Source organism: Accipiter gentilis, chromosome 2 (assembly GCF_929443795.1).
Source record: "Accipiter gentilis chromosome 2, bAccGen1.1, whole genome shotgun sequence".
In the NCBI taxonomy this organism is placed as follows: Eukaryota; Metazoa; Chordata; class Aves; order Accipitriformes; family Accipitridae; genus Astur; species Astur gentilis.
The window spans coordinates 12,078,842-12,102,299 of NC_064881.1; the positions used below are offsets into that span (position 1 = coordinate 12,078,842).

Consider the following 23,458-nt stretch of genomic DNA (forward strand, 5'->3'; position numbering starts at 1 on the left):
TTCTTATCTCAACCCACGAGTTTTACTTCTTTTCCCAATTTTCTCCCCCATCCCACTGGGTGGAGGGGAACTGAGTGAGCAGCTGCGTGGTGCTTAGTTGCTGGCTGGGGTTAAACCACGACAGATGGTCACCCAATGGTGAGGGGCAGGGGCCTGGAGCAAGGAGAATCATGCTTTCTGTAAATAAGGAGGAAGAAATTATGCCTGGGATGGAAAAGATGGAAATAGCAGTATTGAAATAGTCTCCTCCGGCAGCACGTATCCTGTCCTTGGGACAATACAGAGAAGACAGGCATGGCCCCTGCATGAGTGTGACATGAATTCATGAAGGAGCTGGCCTGGTTTTCTACACCTCCACAGGGCTAAAATGAGTAATGAGAGTTTTGTGGCTTCGTTGCCTGTCTTGACTGTGCTAGATCCAGCACTACCAGGCAATGTAATCTTGTACCTTTTGGCTTATACTACCTTACAACTTGGACACGAGCTCTGAATATGTGTTTGCATTGCAGAATCATCTGTGACATCTCTTCTCACAAAAAATTTTGATGCTAAAAGCAGAGGACGATGGCAAACATGGGTGCACTGCATACCAGTGCCAAAAGATGTTCCTGATGTTAAAATTGTTGTCTTTGGAAGAAAAGGGAAATCCCCTGCACAGGAAGTTCAGAATCTGAATGACAAACCATTTTTGGTCAGTTTCTTTTTTTTATTTCACACAAATCTTACCAAATAGTTTCAGTAAAGTAAGAATTGCAGGCAACATATGTGAAGTTGTGTGGAATGATTTTTTTATTTGTTTTGATTTTTTGAGTTAATGTTTATACGTCTATGTCTTAAATAAGCAGCACTTGGAGAACTTCTCACATGTGGGCTACTACATATTGCTTAGGAAATCTCTCTTGAGCAAATGCCAACTTTGACATGAAAAACCTCATTAACTTTGAATTAAGACTAGTAGGCCTTAGCAGTTGGGCAATAAATAATGAAACTATTCCACACTTCCTTTACATTCTACTTCTCAAACCTGTGTCTCTCTACAATCAGCTTGGGTCTAGGCAAATATCAGTTCTGTAGTTTGCACATGAAGTTAATGGCAGCTTCTGGACAGGTGTGTGAACCTGGGTCACACCTTTTGAAAGGTTTGTATTCTTAAACATGAAAAAAAGTCATTACCACTCTTTTGCAAAAAGGCAATATAAACATCACTTGCTTAACTGCTGCAAGATGAAAAGCCACGAGCAGCAGTGTGTGATATGACTTATGGAAACCAGCCATCCTTTCTTCTGAGCACTAGAATAACTGAGAACAGAACGAATAGCCACATCTAGAAATCATATTGAGTTCAAAATTCCAGTTCAAGCCTGAGAAGAAAGATGTGATGGAGAGGCAGTAAATGGGAAAGTGAAAAGAATAGTAATATGAATTCAGCTTGGAAATATAGAATCAGTCATGGATTTCCTTGCTTTTCATATGTTGGCCTAGGCTCTGCAGCCAATTCTCCCTGTTAAAAATAAATGTAAATTATGATACAAATGTGAGTCCAAATTAACTTGCAATCCTAATAGGACTTCCTCATCCTAACATTAATGTCTTTGATATTTTTACCTATTTTATTTATCTTTTTACCTGGGCGTAAAGTATGTCATCCAAATTGTTACATACAACGTATAGTTAATTTTTTTTCCCTTTATTTTCCTAACAGTTGACTGTTGGTGATATTGGAGATATAACAAAAGTTTCCTTTGTGTTATTTGGTCCATGCTTGGGAAGAGGAATTAAACTTCACAAGGTATTCCAAATACACCATATATAAACTTGTAATATTTTCATAATACCAGTAAATATCTTTTGTTGAGAGACAGATTGTTAGCTTCACTTTGCACCACACTAGCAAGGCCACACATCTCTTAGCTCAGTTACCTGGTATCTACAGAAGGTCACCTAGAGCTTCCACATTTCTCTGTGGGCAGATCTAGCTTGTTTGCGCCTGCTGAAGTGCATATAGCTATACCTATTCACTGATGTGCAGATCCATTCTGCATAGCTCATCGTGACATGGAAGGCAGTGTTTTCTGCTGATGTTAGGAAATGTTAATCCCTGCGTTGAAATACCGACAGTCTCCTGACACAGAGCAACCTACTTGTGGAAACCAATTAAGCTGATACTTTAGTATTTATTCATTACAACACGGTCATCAGTGGGCCTTAAACATCTGATTGTAGTTTAATATGTACTTAAGATCTCTCATAAAAAAAGGATGGAGATATGACTTAATGCTGTCAATCTTATAATTCAATCAGATTTTAAATGTATATCTTTCCCTAGGGTGAGTAGGAAGATTGAATAGAAAGTTGTTGAGCCTGATAATACTCGAGCTTTGGGGAAATACTTCAAATTGAAGGTTAACGCAAAGAAAAATTGTGTCAATGAGCTCTGCCTGTAGGCAAGGGCCAAAAACCATTGTGGACATAGGACTGTGGACATAATACTGATTTATTCTGAAGCCAGTAGAAGAATGTTTTTCTGAACTGGGCCTTACAGTACCTTAACACTACTATGGATTTAAAAGAGCAAAGGGTGATTTCCTACATGAATAAACAGTCCAGAAACTGTTCTGATGGGAAATGCTAGAGACAGCTGCATTCCAGCCTGAAATTTGAATGGGTTTATAGCACTCAAAGGAACATTAAATCTGAGTTTATGAGCTCCTCTGAGGATAGAGGAGGAGTTTATCTATCTTGTTCATGTTTGCTCCCGAAATGTGTTCTTTGTCAGGTAATTTTGTAGTCTCAGTTTAGGCTACAAGAATGGAAAGTATAGGTAAACACAACTTATGATTTCTCATTTTAAATATGCATCTCCAGACTATTTGATAAAGCTTGCCAAAAATATGTTGACACTACCCTCACTATATCCATTGTGTGACTATGTAATAGAAGATTTCAGTCTCCAGAACTGGTGGCTCAAAACATGGCAGAAAATGTAATAGCTTTCTTTCTGCTTTCTTTTCAAAGACAACCCTCTGCAAATGGCTAAGTGATTTTTGTTCACACTTTTAAATACTTCAAAAGTTATTTGGTAATTGGTTTATTAGTAGCTATAAATTGTTACAATCTGCAAGAAGTCAATAGGTTGCTATAGACCTATGTAGTCTCTTCTACTGGTGCACTTACAACCCACAACATAAGGCATAATAACATATACTGTTTGTGCCAGTAATATGCTGATAACATCTATTACTCATTTATTAGTCTGCTTATAAATTATTTATACATGGAAGCATAATCTAAAATGTAACAAGTTGTTTTCACTTTAATAGGACTCTTACAGTGCAGTGAAAAATAGAGATGCTGTATAGAAATAGAAAGACTACAGGAGGCAGTCAGTATGTGTAAGCTCACTATGAATCAGTGGTCAAACCCAGCCTCAATTGCAAAGAATTCCCTTCCTTGCTTTCTCCTTAAATGAAAGAAGTAATAGCCAAAGTATCAGAAATTTCACAAAAATGCAGATTACAGATGAAACTGCAAAGGCTAACAGGGAGATAAACTCCCCACTCTCCTTTTGCTACTCTCTTGTTTTCTCTATTCTGGTGTTTACAGCCGCTTCAGAGTACCAGTGTTTTTCCTGTTGATCTCCCACGGTATTCTGCACACCTCTGTAGAAAATGATATAACCTTCGCTAAAATTTATGTCTTTTCTGTAACTTTTGAAGATTTATGTACTATAGAATGAGTGGCTTTTCCTTGCTCAGAAATAGTTTCAGGCCCTTTCCAAAAAAATATGCAAAATCATTTTTACTTTCGCATAGAATATAGAAACACTGTATGATTTGGAGATAAAGTTCACACTTAGATGTAACCTTACAACTAACAAGAATTTGTCAGGTACATTTTATTTTAAGGCCAAAGACTGCATAAATTTACACATCTCATTTTTATGAGTCCAGTCTCTGCAGGTCATCTGCCTGCGTATGCAGGTAACCCTTAGTCCAATTTTAATACAGATAGAAGTTTGTGATACTTATTGATATTTAGTTAGGGATGTTTATATTGATAGAAGTTAGGGAAGATATTTTTGTATGAGAAGAAGTTAGACATTTAGTGTGAGAAAATTCAGTTTTTGCAAGTGCAAAAATATGGGTAAAAAACTGGCTGCAATTTTAGTGGAATTTAATATTATCTAAAGAAAACCACTGTTTATTCAAGTAATTACTGGTTTAATTCTGGAAATGGTCTTGAGGAATTGTTTGCTTTCATCTCGAAGCCTTGTGCCTGATCTCATGAAGAACTGGACACAAAGCATAAGCAGTAACGGAAAAGGTTCAATAATAATATTTCTAGGAACTCAAGGGCAAGATAGCCTGACAAAGTTTTTAAGAGTGGAACTGTCAAATTCCTAATTATTTCCATTATATAATTAAATTATATAAATATTTATGCATTTCAAAGCTTGCACTTGAAGTCTATGTAAGGAAATCTGTACTCAGGATTTTCAAGCAGTGGTATGTGTATCCTGTACAATGAGCCACAAACTTTTGCTGCTGCCGCCGGTGTCAGTAGTGGTAGTTAGTCACCGCAGTAATTTTGGGAATCCCTGTCTAAGAATTTCAGTTACTTAATGTCTTGGTGAAATTCAGTTTTTGTTTCATTTTGTTTTGTTATTAATGTCTTGAATATAATATTTCTATGCAAAGAGATTCTAAAGGCTGAAGAAACCATTTCTGCAAACTTGTAGTCATTAGCTCTGTACCAAGTTCAATCCTGCATCTAATAGTTACCAGAAATGTTTCTGCATATGCTTGATAATTTGTCATTCTGTATTTTATAACCTGACCTTGGATGAAGTTCATGATCTGAGTTGCCCTCCTGGGAATCTGATCTCCACATTGACTGTCTCAGTAGGTGGGATAGGTGGGCTCCCAAGGCTGTGCTCCCTCAGTTGGTTTGGAGGTTCTAAGTTCACAAATTTGGAACATAATTTGTTCAGTCTCCACTGAGTATTTAACATCAGGTAGAATGAAGCCAGACCTAGGCATGCACCTTCTCTTGGAGTTCATTCTTCAAGTAACATATTTCCACAGGGAGCCCTGAAGGCCACTGGACCCCTAATTTCTGCCAACTTTGAAAATCTTAGCTGAGATGTAGCAAGTCACAGATAAACAAATAAAAAGCAGCAAAACAAATGTTTTTGCAAAATGTGCATATGCTATTAAGATTGATGTAACTGTATTCGTTCATTTGACATTCTGAAATTGCAATATATACAGGTCAATTTAATCTGTACCCTTCATTGGTTCTCTACAAATGGGTCCTACGCCCGTGTCAATATGCAATGAAGAATACACCTATAAACATCAGGCTGAAGAATCAGCAGCTTGCAGCAACTACTGTAGCTCTTATGCAGAATCAGGTAGCTTTTATAAAATGTGTGCAAGCATTAATAATGGGAAGAAATATCAGTTTCTGTTGGGATGGAAATAAGAAACTAAATAATTCAGATAAATGAATTTCTTCCTCTGATTCTGCCTGCAGCTTCAGCTGAAAGACCTGGACACTAAACAAGAGTTGGGCTTTCACACTGAAGCCCCATGTCTGTTTGGAGAAGATGGATCTGAGACTGTGACAGAGCTAGCAGCCGTCAGGCCAGACAAGCCACCACTCAAAGGTATGCTGCTGAACTAAAAATTAAATACATGAGCAAATGCACACACACACACACACACACAAAATCGTGAACTGCCTAATGGGATGAACACAATGGGCAAGATTGCAAAGCATTTTATATATATTAAAAAAACACTAAAAATTATTTTTAAAAATTCATTCAATATACCTGTGTAAACCATGTGGGTTCTTTAATAAGATCTATTGTTAAAGCATTTTTTCTTTTTTAAAACATCTGACGTGTATCGTTTTCACTAGGCTAAGTACCAATTTGAAAGTCTGAAAAATCTGCAAAGCCCAATTAGTATATTTCTGTTGAAATTTTCAAAAAATTACTGATTTACACTCAGTGAGGGACTAAATAACAGATTTGAAAGAGGCATGTGCAAAGTCATAATGGCGTGAATCACACACACACACAAAAAATAAAATCTTTTTTGAGGTTTTCTTCAGATGCCATTTCTGCCCCAAAAGCTCTGTTTCATTTCATCATTGTATTTAAAATATGATAACATCTTCCTTTGTTCTGATTACATTTTATAAAATATTTAGAAAAGAATTCTCATTCACTGCACTCTATGAACAGAAGTCTTAGTTAAAATATTTAAAACTTTTTGCATTTAATACCTAACTGAAGGCTAGACTGCAAATGGAAATTTATCTTAACAGTCTGTTACAACATTTAATTCTTCACAGAGCTTACAGAACCCATAAAAAAAATCCTGTCATGCTGCCTCAAGGAATATGTACTATATAACTTATCAGCCAAAAGTCATGGCAAGTTGTCCTTTGTGATGAAGAATAATAATAATACCAATGAATAGCTGTATAAATAGCTGAGCCATTTCTCATTAACATAGTAGTTGATATTGGCCATAATTATCAAAATGCCAGACTAAAACAGAAATCAGCTGATCCAGAGCAAAAAGTGGATTTCATCTGTTATATCTGTGGTTTTTCTTTGGTAAAATGTTAGAGTTGATAAATCCTAACTCAATTTAAGACCTTTAATTACTACAAGAATTCAAGGCTTTTTACACAGCCTGATAAAATCAGTGTGATTCTTTCAATTGATTTCAGTGACCACTGGATAAGACTCCAGAACTATGACATTTTCGTTTTCTGTAACGTAAGCATGGATTGGTGCATTGATTCCTAAAGGACATTTCATCTCTAATGCTGTACTGTGCTGTTGTGAGGTAGCTAACAATCTATATGAAACTCAGACAGAACATTAATGTCAATTACTATAACTTCATTCCTTGGTCTTGAAATTAATCTTTTACCTGAAATAAATTGGTTTATAATGTTTAGTAATTACATTGCTAAATAGTCTGATTTGGTGATGTCTTGTGTCACTGATTTTTCATGACAGAAGTTCTTTACTCAATCAGTGTTCATACGGGAACATTGCCTGCATCAGGGACTGATGCAGATGTATTTATCACAGTATTTGGAGAGCAGGGAGATTCCTGCAAAAGGAGACTAAGACACTCACATTTTGAAAAAGGACAGGTTAGTACTGAGTTATTTTCCTTACATGTTTGCTTAATGTGTTTTATTCTATTAGTTTCTTCCAATACCATATTTCTTTTCTATTATCAAATAGGAGCATTGATGTTACACCATGGTAACCTGGGGAAAAGATGTGTTGCTTACTAAGTGTAGACATTTTACCCGAACTGGGATTATGGTTTAAGAGTAGTATGAGTACCAATACATTTAAAATCCACAAACGATCAGTAAATCTTCTCAGAAACTGGAATTTAACCCAACAATATATAAAGTTCCATGGCTAAATTTTCAGTTATTTGTGAAGCTGCTGTAGAAATATCAGGGCTATTTCGTGTGACTGCTCCTTTGAACTAATTTTTTTTTAAAAGATCTCTCCAGATATAGTTGAAAGAGAGATTTTAAATGTGTTAGCTACTATGTGCTAATTAATTAATTTATATATAGAATTGCAAACAGGTAAAGCTGCTTGTAAACATCCTGTGACTGCTCAAGATAAATCCTAGGAGAGATTTTCTGGTCAACCTTTGCTGATTACCATATTAATGATTATATCTACACAACATGTTCATGCATACCCTGGACTCAGCCCAGGTATGACTAGATAGGATTTAGAAAGACCTTTCAATTGATCAATTGATTCTGTGCAATAAAGCAGGATCCTCTATACTTATTTCATAGCATTTCTTAAGATCTCTAATGGCTGAGATGCCATAACTTTCCTAGGCAACCTGTTCCACTGCTTTCCTGGCCTTGCCCTTAAACAATTCTTCCTTCATTTGCTTTATAATGTCAAAATATTCTCTTCAGCTTAGAAACATAGAAACCAGCCATGTCATCCTTGTGTTCCATAGTCATTGATAATTTTTCTTCCATGAATTTGTGTAAACTCTTTTTAAATGTGTGATGAGCACCCACAGTCTCCTGTGGTAGTACGGATTGCACTTGATCTGCAACCTGTGTAAAACTTCTACATACTAATTTCATCTGATTTCCCTTCTTTTACTGTAAGACACAGTGAACGTTTTTTTCCTTGTCATCTTCTCTTTGCCATTCTTGCTTTTATAGGACTCTACCCTCTGCACACCTGTTTTGTCGCTGGATTGTACATTGTTCCTTGTGTTAAGAACATCTCTTTAATCATTCTACTTACACTTTCCTATATCTTTTTCTGACTCTTCAGTAATACACTCAGAACCTCTTTAAAATTTGCCATCACCTCCTCTGCTTCTCTTTTTAATTCTTCATCAGAGTTCTGTTAGCTTAGCTCTGGGTACCATCTTCAGACAACTGTTGCTCTAAATGGACAGTGTGATATAGCGTATAAAGCATTCACAGGCAGGACGCCTACATTCATTTCTAAGCTTAGTCACTGGTTTACCTGATGATCTGAATGTATCATTTTACCTTCCTTGTGTCCCTCATTTCCCACTGTAAAATGATGATAACCAATAGTTTACGCAAGAATGAAAAGAGGTAAGCATATATATTTCAATGAAGTTTACTTCCCTTTTCATTTACTACTGAGGAAAATTAAATGCATCTTTTAAAATTGTGCTTAATCTCTCCTTTTCATGGCAATAACCTAGTGCAAGATTCATAACAATATTTAGTGTTCTGGTACCTAGTGAAATTACTATGCACTGGGAGATATTTAATAATTTGGCCACAGTCTTCACACCCAAAGTATTTAGGCATGTTTTTCTTTCCTTTTCTTACAGTCTCTTGCAACCATTATTTTATTTTTTTTTTAAAGATGTCACTGTTTGCAGAATCCTGCTGCCTTAGTCCAAACTGTGCTGTTAAAATATAGGAAGAGGTTTGTGCTGTTGATTGACTGGGTGATATTATTGAAAATACAGGTTAATTCTTGGCATTTTTGGGGGCAAATGTTTATAGGCAATTAGAAGAGTTAATAAAAGACACAAAGGTACATAGTCTGTGACATAAGCTGGAAAAGAGGTCTAAAAAGAAATAATTTACATGGCACTTTTGAGCTGGACATTAATACAGCATCAGCTGTTAGTGTTAAAGGAATCAGAGCCACTATCTTGAGCAGTAGAGCGCTGAGTGTCTTCCCAAGTAGAACCTTTGTTTTAGCTGAGCTATTTTTGTACTCTGGGCAATGAAATTTTTCTTCAGCTTAGATATTTTGTGTATTCATGTTCTTCATTATGCAATAGGTTCTTGGGAAAGGGTTGAGCAGTGAGATGGCAAAATGTTCTGATGATAGTAAGTTATTTAAGGTAATAAATATGGAAGGTGGTGGCAGAGATTGCAGAAGACCTCATGCAGAGTGACTGGGTAATAAAATGGCAGATGAAATTCATTGTAGCTAAACGAAAGGCAGTGTCTGTGAGGGGGAAACCCCTTTAAATTTGCATGCAAAATGATGGGGTCTGAAACAGGAAAGTGATGTTAGCTTTAAGACAGCTCTGTAATGATGTCAGCCCACTGCTCAGGAGGGGCAAAACAAAAGGAAAACAGAACAGATCAAATGTTTAGATATTATTAGAAAAAGGAAAAAAAAACCAGCCACCCCAAAGTAGAAAATACAGTCATGCTTCCAGGTAATTTCTCTGGTGCAGATGCATAATAGATGCTGTGATTTGTTCTGATTCACTTGTCTTAAAAAGTGCAAAAAGAATGCCAAGTGATATGAAATATCTTCCATACAAGAAACAACTAAGCAAACAAATGCTGTTTGGCCAGGAAAAGGGATGATGAGAGGAAGGGAGAGGGAGATAAGAAATATAAAATGGCATAGAGAAATTGAGTAATTCTATTTTCTCACGAAATACAAGGGCTTGAGAGCATTAAGTGAAACCTGCAGGTGGCAGATTCTAAATGAAAGGAGGTGGCTTTTTACACAATGTATAATTAATACATTTTACTTTCTGGCACACGATGTTGCAGACACTAAAATGCATGTTGGTGCAAAAAGCCATTGCACATTGTCACGGAAGACAACTTTCCACTGAGGGCTGTTAAGTGCAGAGACACAATCTGTGGCTCAGGAAATCTCTGAACCACAAATTGCTAAAGCCTGAGAGACTTTATATTCAAGAAGCATCTCTATATATTTTCCCCATTTTTCTGCTCTTCCCTAGAAATCTGTTACTGGTAGCTCTTGACAACAGTATACTGGACTAGATGGACCTGTGGTCTGACATACTACTATCAGTCATACATTCTTTTTACATAGAAGTAGATTAATAAAAAAGTTGGAATGATGCTTTCGTGAGACTATCTAAGAATAGAAGGTGAAAGGAAGGGATGTAAAGGGCAAGCTGTCTTGAGAGACAAGATTATGTCAGCAATATCCCTCAAAAATATGGAATAGACAGGTAAAGAAAACAAAGTTAAGGAAACTTGAGATATGAAAAAAAGGATCTCTCTTGACCGATAAAGGACCGAAATATAAGGAAAAGCTACAAAGATAAAATTGCAACAAAGTGTAAGAAAAGAGAGTAAAGTTGATTTAATTACTGCGGGAAGTAAGGTTGGTTTATATTAATTTAAGTAATTGTATGTCTAGCTTTTTCAGCAGTTTAATGGGTTAAATAAATGGGGTTTGTAATTTTATCTAGATAACACTTTATCTAAAGCAAGACAATTTAAACAAAATCCTTTTGGCTTTCATTTCATTTCACACACTTTCAGTAGTGTGTTTAATGCAGTTCTGCATGTCTTTATACTGAGGGGGAAAAAAAAAAGAAATTTAATGACATCAATCAAAAGTACATTCTTGCTAATGCTGAGGGAGTAGGCAATTTAATGTATTATTATGAGAATTCAATGACAACAATGGGTGATTATGACCACTGTTGTCTAATGACTGTTAATTATTACCACAAAGAACAAGACTAATGATAGGTCCCTTTTTCAGATAGAGTTAGCTGTGAAGGAACATGAATATTAGCAATACAGGCTATTCCCTCTAAGTCAAGGGTCATGTAGACTGACAAGAAAATTGTATTTGGCTTGGAACTGCGAAGAATATAATTAAAAAGCAATGAGTGCTCCCCAAAAGTTATTTACAAGATATTCCTCAGAGCCAGATCTTTTGGGGGGCTACAGATGCGTTATATGAAGGGGTATAACTTGCCATGGTAACTGCTTGGTGAGATTGTGGATATAACAAGGTAAGAATGCTGGCAGTCCTAAGGCTGTGATAGGAATAATAACTCTGATGTTTTGTTTTTCTCAGCACATTGTAGAGAATAGTCCGACACAGAAAGAAGAATGGACCAGATGACATAATTCTTTCTAAAAATCATCTCTTCCTTTGTTGCTTTCTGGTCCTCATGCTTTTTCCTGCCTGGTGGCAAATTGGTTGGCAACAAATAAAAATTATAGCGTCTGTTTCTACTATCCATCTGGGTTTTTTTTAATGTCACCCACACACATGCCCATGTATCTACCCACCCACTCATATTATCTTTTGCATGGAACACATTCATTCTCTCTCACACATAATTTATTCATCCCAACATGCACTAGTGCTGTTGCCATTTAGCTTTTGTTTACTGGTAGCCGTAGCAATATTTAAACAGATGTCTATTTACATCTGAAGAGCACATCAATTCTTGCCTGTATGCGTGCACAGCCTTAGTTATAGTTTCTAATGTCAGTATCTTCCTTTGTTTGCATAGTCATCAACAGTGTCAGTATTTCTGTTCAGAGGTGAATAATATGACATTTCCCATTTGAAAAATAGGATGTCTTAGAACAGAAAAGACTTTGAAATGTTTAAAAATAAAATGCCTTATCTAAACCAAAGTTCAATTTACCAGGCCTATCCTGATATTTGAAGCACTCCCTTTGTTTCAGTTATGAGGGATTGGTTGTAACTTCAGTTTTCATGAGACTTCTGTAAGTAAATTAATGATCAGAGGGTCTTTTCTACCCAAAGTAGTGGAATGTTTTTCATAATAAAGCCTGGGATGCAGTCATCATGAACAAGGCAAAATGTACATATTCAAGGATCCACATGTTTTCTGAACAGGGTCTCCAAATATGAATGTCAGCCTATAACATCTCTCTTTACTATCAGAAAGGGAAAGATACTTCAACATTGAAAGGAATGTCTTTCCAAACATAATCTTCTTAAAAATGGATGGTAAATATACAGTTTAATCAGTTTGCTATTCATTTTGCCTTTACCTTCTCAGGTTTGTATCTCTGAAATGAGAGCAGTAGACCTTGGAGAGCTAAGCAAAGTGCTTGTTGAGCACCATAATGTGGGTTATGGAGCTGGATGGTACCTGGACCAAATTGTCATCCATGAATCAGGCAAGACTGATGGCCAATATACATTTCTTTGCCAGCAATGGTTGGACAGTGGAGTTGGTGATGCACAGACGGAACGAATGTTGAAACTTCTTGGCAAAGTCAGGAATGGGATGTTGACAGGAAAGATTTATGGTAAGGTCCAAAATCATCAAAGCTCCTTCCAGCTTTTGTTTTAATTGTAACTCTTATGAATTTTGGGGTTATTTTTAAGACTAAAACCAAAATACAAAAATAATATATCTTAAATGTGAGTTGCATCTCTTACACAAATTGCCTCTCTGAACACTTTCCAGAGCTGGTAAATACAATTGTAATGTTCAGGGAACAAAGACTAGAGCAGAAGGGAGATATTAAGTGATAGAGGCAATGAAGGAACTATGTTCTTAGTTGAGGCTGGAAAAAAGCTGAAGCAGAAAGAGGTAGGTTGTTCCATATGGCAGTCAATGCAGAACAGAAGGCTCCTGCAACAGTGATGAAATCACAAGAAGAGATATAAAAACTCGTTTAGCAGAATGAGATTTTCCCGTATGTTCATATATTTGCAGAAAGCATTTGCTTTTATTTACAGTTTTCTTTTTTACTTACATCAATGGCACAAGTTCTTGCAAACAACTAGTTGACCTGAACTCAATATTCCATTCAAATTGTTTAATGAAAAAAAGACCAAAATTCAGAAACAGCTTAGACACTGAAAACAGGGTAAGTCTTTTGTGCTTTGCTGGGGTGCTGAATTTCTTAGCGCTCTCACGTCTTTTCTGAAGAGGTGTAAAAGAGGTTGGTTTGGGTCCATTTATGAAATCTGATTCAGAACTGGTAGACCAAACTATGTAAAGTTTAACTAACCCAAAGGTGTGAATTTTGCATTCTATAACAGCAGTTTTGCAAACTTATCTTGTTAACTTCTATGCTCATGGATATTTCATGAAAATGCTCAGAGAGTTTTATATTATACATGGTTGCAGACACAGTTAGTAGTGTGTATCCCCATATTTAGCTACCTGTACTTAGTTCACTAGTGAATATCTTATATCTTCTAAGGAAATAGAAAAATAATGTTGCTGAGACAACAGAAGGACAGAATACCATGGACATATAAGCATAGGAAGAACAGAGCTAGAGTAGTGACAATTTCAAAATACAAAATAGCTGTATTGCACCACTGCAAGTATTCCAGGTCTCTAAAAAAGTAGATTCCATAGGTCCCCTACATAATCCACAGAGTGAGGCAGGTGTCTTCTGAGGGTAATTCCGAGCAGAAGCCCGAGGTTGGTCAGAGTCTGTTGCATCTTTCTTCACTGATAATATGAAAAGTAAGAGAAATACTGCATCCTTCTTTACGCACCTTAATTAGTGTCTGAACATAGCTATGTAAAAACATTTTCCTTCCTCTGTTTCATACACACACACATAGTCCTCAAAAATCTGAGTGCAGACTTGCTAATATTTTCCAGTCTATGATTATTAGTACTCAACTCTGGATCTATTGAAAATCAGTTCTGGTGTGGGTGTATAATAACTTTAGAAAGAATATGACAAGTAAGCAATGAGCCTACAAGGAATGGAGAAATAAAAGACCTATCAGCAAAGAGTGCTGTACCTTAGAGGTCAGAAAGTACATGGATACAATGGGAGTTACTAAATGTCAAGCTGAGTCAGATTTTATAAAAGAATTAAAATAAATAGTAAAGGTTCTTCAACCATTTACTTATAAAAAGAACCTGGAAAGATGTGTAACTATGCAGGAACAATAGAGTGCGGACTGAAGGTGATGTAGGTAAAATCCCTAAACAAATAGAATACTTGACCTCTGTTTTCATTAAGGAACCATAATGTTGGCAAGGGAAACAAAATGAGAATTACTAATGGGAATGAGGTTATTAGAAATCACCAAATCTGAAATGCAAGTAGAACTTTGAGTTTCATGTAGTCAAACAGTGACAACCAAAGGAGTTGTTAGCCCAGAATACTGAAGGAATTGGGAAATGAAGTGGCAGATCTAGTAGCAAGGACTTGAAACAATTTTATGAAGACAAAGTATGACTTGAAAATAGCAAAGATAATACCTCCAACTAAGAAATAGAAAGCATAATGTAGGTGACTATAGACTTAGTAATTGATCACATACAAACCTGTATAACGCACTTTGAAGGAAAGAATAGTTAATAGAGGCAAATAGGAAATGAGAAGAATCCGTCATGACTTTACTAAAGACAGATTGTAAAACAAAGTTGATACTCTTTAGAAATATTTTCCAGTAGGAGAAATGTAATGACATCTAATCTGTCTAGATTTTGGTACTGAATTTTATTTGCTTTATGGAAAATTATTAGGTAATAATAAGAAGGTGGAAAGTAGTAGTAAAAGGAAGACTTGTAAAGAGCTGGAGAAGAGAGAATGAATACGCTGATGAAATCTGCTGGTGCTACAAAGCTGAGAGTACTATCAGGAGATAAAGTCTTTAGACTGTATTGGGTCTGTATCCCCATGCCTTGTAATGACTTCTGCTACAAGAGTTCATCAGCAGGATACGACTAGGAGAAATACCTGGATTTGTTATATGATTGCAGGATAATTTTTGAGACAGTAACGTGACGTGGCTGTGGGTAAAGTAATTGTGACCCCACAATGTATGTAAGCATTATCAATGAAGATAAAAAAGAATTAACGTCACTACAGAGAAACAATGATGATATTTCACCGAGAAAGCTGTGTGCAATTGTGGTCACCTCTGTCCAGAAGGGCTGGTTCAAGCTGGAATAGCTGTAAAGAAGACATGATGACTGGGAATGTGGCAAGTCTTTGTCATGAAATGGTAATGAAAAAACTTGACATATTCAGACTAGCAAATTAAATGCTCAAAATGGACACAGTTGTGCTCTATCAAATTAATGGTGGCTTACACATCAAGGAGGAAAAAGAGTTATTTAAGCTAATGGACAAAGTTGTCGTAAAAATAAATGGGTTTCAGCAGTCCATCAATGCCATTCTGAGAAAATGAAAAGATTTCTGAGAAAGAAAGAATAATTTTTTAGCATAGCTCTTTTTTAGACTTAACTAAAGAGAAGGAAAGAAGCTTAATGCAGCTGCTTTTAAGTTGAATCTTGACAAATTTATCAGAGATTATACAATACACTTAAGATGTAATAGCAGTGTAGGGTACTGTATGATCCAACAGAGATAGTCCTTGCATTCAGTCTTCCTAGGCAGCTATACATTGATAGTTTAAAGGCTTAATGTTTCAGTCCTAAAGGGCTAAAAAATCTTGGATTATGTCAAAGGGGATATGATAAATTTTCATTTTACTTCCATTTTTTCATGGATATAATTGGTTTCATTTATATTTAATATTCATAGACATGAAAATAGTAGCTATTTATGATTATCCATAAAGTCATAACATCTGAAGTTATTTTAGATTATTTTAAAGATGGTGAGTACTAACTTTTTACCTTCACCAAGACCCGAATTTATGGCACAGATCCTCACCTGATCTAAAGTAATAAAGCTTTATTTGCATTAGTTTATAGTAGGAGATAAAGATCTGCCTGTTGTGGTTAGGAAGCTGGACTTTACAGGACTAGGGACATAAACTCAGAAAGTAACTGTTTCCATTACTCAGAGTAAAATACCCTGTTTTACAAAATAGCTATTTGAAATTATTAAATCCATACTTTGCCTCACTTTTCATAAACAGAGCTAAGTTATCTTAATAAAAACATGGTCATGCTCAATTCTGTATCAGCCCAGGTGACCAAAGCCTCTCTGTGGGAGCCATGTTTTTTTTAAAATGGAGAACATGGTTTTGATAGACCTGAATTCTCTATATATTCTGTTAACATGAATTAAAATGTTAAAGCTAGCTAAATCAGTGGGATTTTTTTTGATGGGTACAAGTTTCTGACCCTGAAAACTTTGTTAATTGGAGTTTTAACTAAATATCTGTTCAGTATAGCATTACAGAAGTTACTCAGGAGCCTACCTGGTATCAGTCTGCAGTCCTTATGAATCTTCAGATGACTGCCAATTCATCTAGAATGTTTAAGAGACTAAGTGGTTCAAACCAGACCTTTAGTTTGAACATGAGCTACTATTCTTTTTCAATATAGTTTTGCATTATTTTTTTTTAAGTAAAACTGCTGGTTTTCTGTGTCCCTAAAGTAGGCAAATCTATGTGCTGTTATATAGGACTATTTTTAATCTCTCAGCAAACATCACTTCTTCACAGAAGAAATGGATGAAGTTTTGTACTTTGCTGGCATGATAATTGTGGTGATCTGTGATAAAAATACCACATTTCAAGCTCTGAACCAGTTTATCTCATCAGCATCTTGTTATAGAATATATGTAGCAAATTTTAACATTCCGGTTTAAGTAACTCCTCAAAAAGTTAAAATGAAGAAATACCCTCCCGTGACAAAGGCAAACCTGATAACCAGTACTCTCTAGTAGAAAATCTGCTGCTTTTGCATGGTGATTAGTAATAAAAAAAAATTTAAATCATCAGAGGAAACAAGAGGGGAAAAAAAATCAACAGATTGGCATGGCTCTTCATAAGTCTCTAATATGGAACTGGCAGTCTTATCTGCACAGTGCTATTGGACTGGTCCATCTCTGAAGGGTCAGTTATCACTACGGAAGGGCTGGTGTCCAAATCTGCTTCTCTCTAAATCAATGATAATGAGTCAACCTGTTACGTGCCAATATTTTAGCTCTGCAAAGGTAGGAATAGGTTGCTAGTTGCTCACTAACTCATCTAACAGTAACTAACTGTTACAAATTGCTGTGTTATTCTGTATATTCAGCAAACCCATTAATTTTTTTTCTACTGTTTACTTTCAACAGGGATTTGGGATGTCCTTGTCACAACTAGTGATATTTCTTCCAGTTCCATGAATCCTAAAATGTCTCTAACTGTATGTGATGAAAAAGGTACCTGTACTTCAGTCATATTCCCAAAAGGATCACTTAATAAAAAGCAGGTTTATGAGACTTCAGTGGAACTGACTAAGAAATTCAATACTATATTCAAAGTTCGCCTAGAAATTGAAGAAGCTGGAGAAGGAGAGACTTGGCATTGTCGTGAGGTAAAAAACCTAAAAACTAAAGCAATTGCTTATTGTGTCTTTATTGTAAAATTCTCCTGTTTTTCACATTCTATGGCCATTGCTTCCAGTTTCCAGTTCTGTCTGAAATTACATAATTTTTAATTTACAAGAGTAAGTGCATCTGGTAACGACACTTGTAGAGTGATAACTTCAGAGACTGCTCAAAACACTTACTAGGGTAGCTATGGATAACAAAAATCTTGCAAAATTAGGTGGATTTCTGGAGGGCATATATATAGACGTACCATCATCTATAGCATATCCAGTGGTGTCTTTTCAGAACTCTACCCACTGGCATACATTGCACTATTTACATAACTCCAAATTGGCTGTTACATGTTTAGACCCAGTCATTCAAGGCAAATAATTAAGTCAGACACTAGAAATGCCTTTTGATGAAAATATCTGCCTTTTAAGTTGGCATGTGAAAAGAAGAAGTGAATAGCAAAAGTGACAATCTTTCTTCTGTTGTCCAAGATGCTGGAGCTAAAATCTGACATCACACTGAAATTGTTGTGGCACTTCACTGTACAAAAATATCTTTACCCTCTTATGCTGGCAAAATAAAAAGAAATCTAAGAGAAAGAATCATCTTCATTCAAATTGCAGACAGACTTTTGTCCATTAATGTTTGTATTTTGCTCTCATGAAAAACTGGAGAAAAAAAATAATTTTCCTGTCCAATACATGATATTAGTGAGCTGAACCCCCTGACATTTAAATGGTAGGAAGGTTGTTAATTTCATGTGCGTAGCCAGATGAAATAGTCATCTAACAAATCTATTGCTAAAATTAAGACTGCTTCCTGGATATTGTAGGAGACAGTGTATCACAGTAAAAATTTCAGAACGGAAAGTTGGCAGGTTAAAACAGTGACATCTATTAGTCTGGTTTACTTCATTAGCTCAGAACAATGACTCAAAGCTGAGTTAGAAAAAAATCAATATCAGTTATATAAATAAGGAAAAGATGCACATTTACATTAGGTAGGATTAGAAAGAGAAAGAAAATATAAATTTCTCTGCTTTGGGATGTATGTAGATTATTGGGGTTTTGGGAAGATATTTCCTCTGTTATTCTGTGGATTCTGTAGCAGGACTGACTGATTCCTTGTATGAAATAACTAGGTTGGTATAAGAGGTTGTGGATAATATCTGTTATTAAAGACAGTTTAGCAGTTTACTTACACTGCTGGTTAGAACCAAGATGATCATTTCTATGCTATTTTATTTTGATTTTACAAGTCTGCGCGTCACAGAGAGTCTGAGATTTCCCCCTTCTGCCACAAGTAAATGCAGGTGCAGTTGGTTGAATTCCATATTTAGATTCAGAATTCATTTTTATAACCGTAACTGCTGTCGTGGTTTAACCCCAGCCAGCAACTAAGCACCACACAGCCGCTCACTCACCCCCTCCACCCAGTGGGATGGGGGAGAAAATCGGGAAAAGAGTAAAACTCGTGGGTTGAGATAAGAACGGTTTAATAGAACATAAAAGAAGAAACTAATAATGATAATGATAACACTAATAAAATGACAACAGCAGTAATAAAAGGATTGGAATGTACAAATGATGCGCAGGGCAATTGATCACCACTCGCCGACCGACACCCCGCCAGTCCCCGAGCGGCGATTCCCCGCCCCCACTTCCCAGTTCCTATACTGGATGTGATGTCGCATGGTATGGAATACACCGTTGGCCAGTTTGGGTCAGGTGCCCTGGCTGTGTCCTGTGCCAACTTCTTGTGCCCTTCCAGCTTTCTCGCTGGCTGGGCATGAGAAACTGAAAAATCCTTGACTTTAGTGTAAACACTACTGAGCAACAACTGAAAACATCAGTGTGTTATCAACATTCTTCACATGCTGAACTCAAAACATAGCACTGTACCAGCTACTAGGAAGACAGTTAATTCTATCCCAGCTGAAACTAGGACAACTGCAAAATAATTCTCTTGGTGGTTTTGAGGAAACTGAAATCATTATAAAATAATGTCCAGAACAAAATAAAGTTATGCTTTATTTCTGAAGCATGTAATAACTAACATCTTTGTTCTTGCTTCTTTCACTTCTTGAAGAAATAAAACACAGTAAATGAAATCTGATTTTCAAGAAACTGTTCAGGAATGTAGATGTTAGCATGGAAGGGAAATTGTATTCACATTATCCTTTACGCTGCATTTTAAAAAAGCATTTCAATGTATCTGTCATAATGAAAAATAACAGAAGTCTTTTGGAGGCAAAATATTGCTACTGTCTCCCAGTGACAACTGCTACTGCTAACCAAAGATGGTTGAGCTTACTGGGTTAAGGGTTTGGTTAATTTAGTGTGTTAGGTCATGAAGAAATGTATGAGTGAATTCTTTGTGCCCTCTTCAAAGCAGGGTTACTTCATGCAATGTATTTTCAAATATGTTGTCTTGTCTAGCTTTAAATAGTTTAGAACATGGTACTTTATCTCTTAGTGTAGCTAGTAGTACCATAGTGTAAGAAAGATACCTAATAATTAAAATATGTTTTCTTACAGTAAGACTAAGCTACTTAGCTCTGGATCACCCTTTTGTTACTCTTTATACAGAATTTCATAGAGATTAAAAATATTTAGTAACATACTCTATATATTCATATGATACATATGTACCGATATACATACATGCTGTAAAACATTCTTAATTTCTGTTTTTCAGTTTTCCCCAGAAACATTTAATTTTCTTTTTACCATTACTTCGAATGAGAAAACATTATGCACTGAAAAATGTTATGGCATATTGACATTTCTCACAAGCTGAAATGGGCATATCAACACTTCTTTTTCTTCCATATGCGGGATGAATAGGTTACATAAAGGAACCTTTTTGAACCATTCCAAATATTATTTTCCCTTACTGTAGTCTCTACAGCAGTAATGTTGGCAACATTTTAATTGTTTTGAATTGGGAAAGACAGCTATTCCTTCCCTTTTAAAAGGCTGCTTTCAAAAACATTTTAGAAAAAATATTTCCTCTTCTTTTTTAATATTGAGATGGTGTGTCATAGCTGTTTCATAGTATGTCTTTTGCTATAGTTCCCATTAAAGCATAACAGATGCTGAAGGTATTTCTTTTTGCTCTTTGCTAAGGTAAAGCTTCAACACAGAGAAAGTAAAAATATTCTAGAATTTCCATTTTGTCGCAACTTTGCAGACGAAGAAGGAGAAAGAGTGGCTGAGCTTCCAGTTCTGACAGCTGGCTCCCCTTTTCCAGCAGGTTTGTCACAAAGCGGAAACACTGGAAAAAGATGTGGTCAGTGATGAAGGCTGATTTTCAGAGCAGTCCAAATGATTTAGCAGATACTTTCTATTCATCTTAGCCAGTGATACATGGCTAGGTTCAATCCGCTCCAGTGTTTAAAGAAAACAAATCTCAGACCCTGTAACTGAGAATTGTGCATTCAAGTCTGATTGGTATCAGTTTGTGACACGTAAAAGAGCAAGCGTACAACACTGAAAACATTAAAAAAGTTTTGAACAGTACTCAGAGTTCAGCTTTTTCTCAATAATATGATTTGGTTCTCTTCCAGAGGAAACAAAGGAAATCCAGAGGAAATAACTCCTGTACTGTAATTTCAGATAAGAGGGAGATCCATGGCTCCTCACAACAGAATCTCATCTGTTTGTGTTCCTAGAATTTCAGGCATTCTTCTGTGACCTAGCAGTTGTTTGTCATCAAACTCCTTCATGCAGAGGATGACCTCAAGACTGGATTTTTTTAGTTTGCTTTGTGTTTCTTGGGAGGTTTTATAACTAAAGTTAGTGAAGAATGGAAGATCTTTTGTCCTAAATAAATATTCTACCATGAGAATATCCCGGTCTCCTCCAAGTGTTTCCCAGGAGTTAAGGGTTTACATCAATAGCCCAAGTAATCTGTGTATTCCTTGCCTTTTCTGCTGTGCTTTCAAAGCTAGTATCAAAAAAAGCACTTGGGCAGAAGCTCCTTGAACATGAATTTGAGAAGAGTACTGCTGGGATATTCCCTGGGAAGGCTCTTTTTCTCTTTGAAATACTTCCCCCTCCCCCCCCCCCAGAAGAGCACGGATATTTAAATCTTAACAAATGCTGCTCGCCTTTCCAAGGAGCATTTACCATGAGCACAGATACTGTTTTCTTTACCTTCTCCCCATATTTTTTTTCTCTTTTTCAATTGAATGTTTTGGGGATGTGGCTTCTTTCTCATTTGGGGGGCCAGATCACCAGTGTGTTATGCATTTCTCTGGGAGTACGAACAGGTACTTCACATGAACAGCCATCCAAGAAATGCTCAGCTGAAGAGTTGTAAGGTGACATGTCAGAGAACACACAATGTTTCTGGAAATCCTCTGCTGAGGGCAAGAACTGCAACTGGTACAGTGTAGAGTGCAGCCACTGACCGGACCATGATCCAGAGGAAATACAAAAGTTGCCATCTTTCTGACAGAGTTCAGCTTCATTTGAACGCTGTGAGGCTCAGAGTGGACATGTGCTTTTTGAGTAATTTAGTGTCATCCATAGCCTAGGAACTGTTTCATAGCAGTGCTACATATTTAAATGCATGCAAGTGTGTGGCAGAGTATTATATACAAGTTTTTATAACAAATTGTGGTGTGTTTATTTTTCTTTCATTTTCTCTTCTACCTGTGTTTCCAGGTCCACTCACAAACTATTTGGCTTATTATTCCTTATAAAAGTGGTTCTTAAATTTTAATTACAATGCTTCTACATGCATTTCTAAGCATTATGATATAGTTTGGCCTTTTGATCACTCTGGGCAGGACCAAAAATGAAACTAAAATAGTAGTAATTATTAAATAACATATTTTTTAACCTATTAAGCTTTGGTAAACCTTTGATTTCTTTTTCCCAACAGTGAAAAGCTATGTTCTCTATATCACTACGGGAGCAACCCCTGGGTCAGGAACAGAGGCAGATGTCTATGTCATGCTGCAAGGCCTTTTAGGAGATACTGGCAGAAGAAAGTTAATCAGAAAAGGAGACAATAATTTCACTAAAGGAAAGGTATACTTATCATTTCTGCATGATATTTTGCACTTTTAGAACTCAGTCCAATTCACGTGGACTTAATAGGAGTGGGATAGAGTCTATGAAGTTTGCAATGCTCTGTGATTGTAGGTGCATGTGTATATCAATTTCTGCATCTATCTTCTGTGGGAAATACTGATGCTTATATAGCTGATGCTAATAATACTGACAAGTAATAAAGTGACTATATCAAGTGCTTTTACGTTCAATTTTGCAAATATTGAAGGTCTTCAGTGACATGCCAGTGGATTTCCTGCGCATTTGCTTCACAATAGAGCTATAAAGAGACTCAATTTCTTTTAATACCTCTTTTCCCCTCCAGCCATCCTTCAGGCTAAGGATCCTTTCCCTGGCTTTTGCCTTTCCAGTGCCAGTCTGCCCCTCAGTCTGGCTCTTGGTCTCTCTCCAGACAGTCAGCCACTACCCTCCATAGTTTTCTTAGGTCTACCAAGGGGGTCATGCACTCACTGTGCAGGAGTGAGTTTCTCAACATTTCCTAGTGTTGAAATTCAGATTATGGTTTATTGATGAGCTGATTTAATTGGATTTTAGACCTGCAGTCCTTTTGTCCTCATGGAGTAAAGGTAGTTTAATGTAAGTTTTACTGAATTTCTCCTTAAATCATAATTCCACATGTGAGCAATCTGTTTTCTAGACTGGTAGTTTTTAATGAAGAGGGACCAGGGATGCACACCCAGAAATGTTGCCTAAGAGAACAGAAATGAACTACAAAGATTCATAATCTGAAGGGTGTTTTTATAGTATTTGCATCTTCTTCACTGTAGCACAGAATTTTTCTGGTTTACAGAGGCAGAGCTGGCATGTACCCA

The 23,458-nt window shown here is 36.3% G+C and overlaps 1 protein-coding gene and 1 non-coding gene across 2 annotated transcripts in view; both read left to right on the plus strand.

The window, feature by feature from the left end:
* The window catches only part of RP1 (RP1 axonemal microtubule associated), a 186,985-nt gene that overhangs the window by 135,631 nt on the left and 27,896 nt on the right, over positions 1-23,458 (plus strand). The window contains exons 42-49 of the mRNA XM_049828448.1: positions 510-691; positions 1,703-1,789; positions 5,536-5,668; positions 7,043-7,182; positions 12,354-12,606; positions 17,317-17,558; positions 20,694-20,820; positions 22,456-22,604. Of these exons, the coding sequence (XP_049684405.1) occupies positions 510-691; positions 1,703-1,789; positions 5,536-5,668; positions 7,043-7,182; positions 12,354-12,606; positions 17,317-17,558; positions 20,694-20,820; positions 22,456-22,604 (1,313 nt within the window). The remainder of the gene's footprint in view (positions 1-509; positions 692-1,702; positions 1,790-5,535; positions 5,669-7,042; positions 7,183-12,353; positions 12,607-17,316; positions 17,559-20,693; positions 20,821-22,455; positions 22,605-23,458) is intronic.
* On the plus strand, positions 242-346 carry LOC126051294 (U6 spliceosomal RNA). Its single transcript, XR_007509783.1, has one exon. It is a non-coding gene; the product is annotated as a U6 spliceosomal RNA (small nuclear RNA).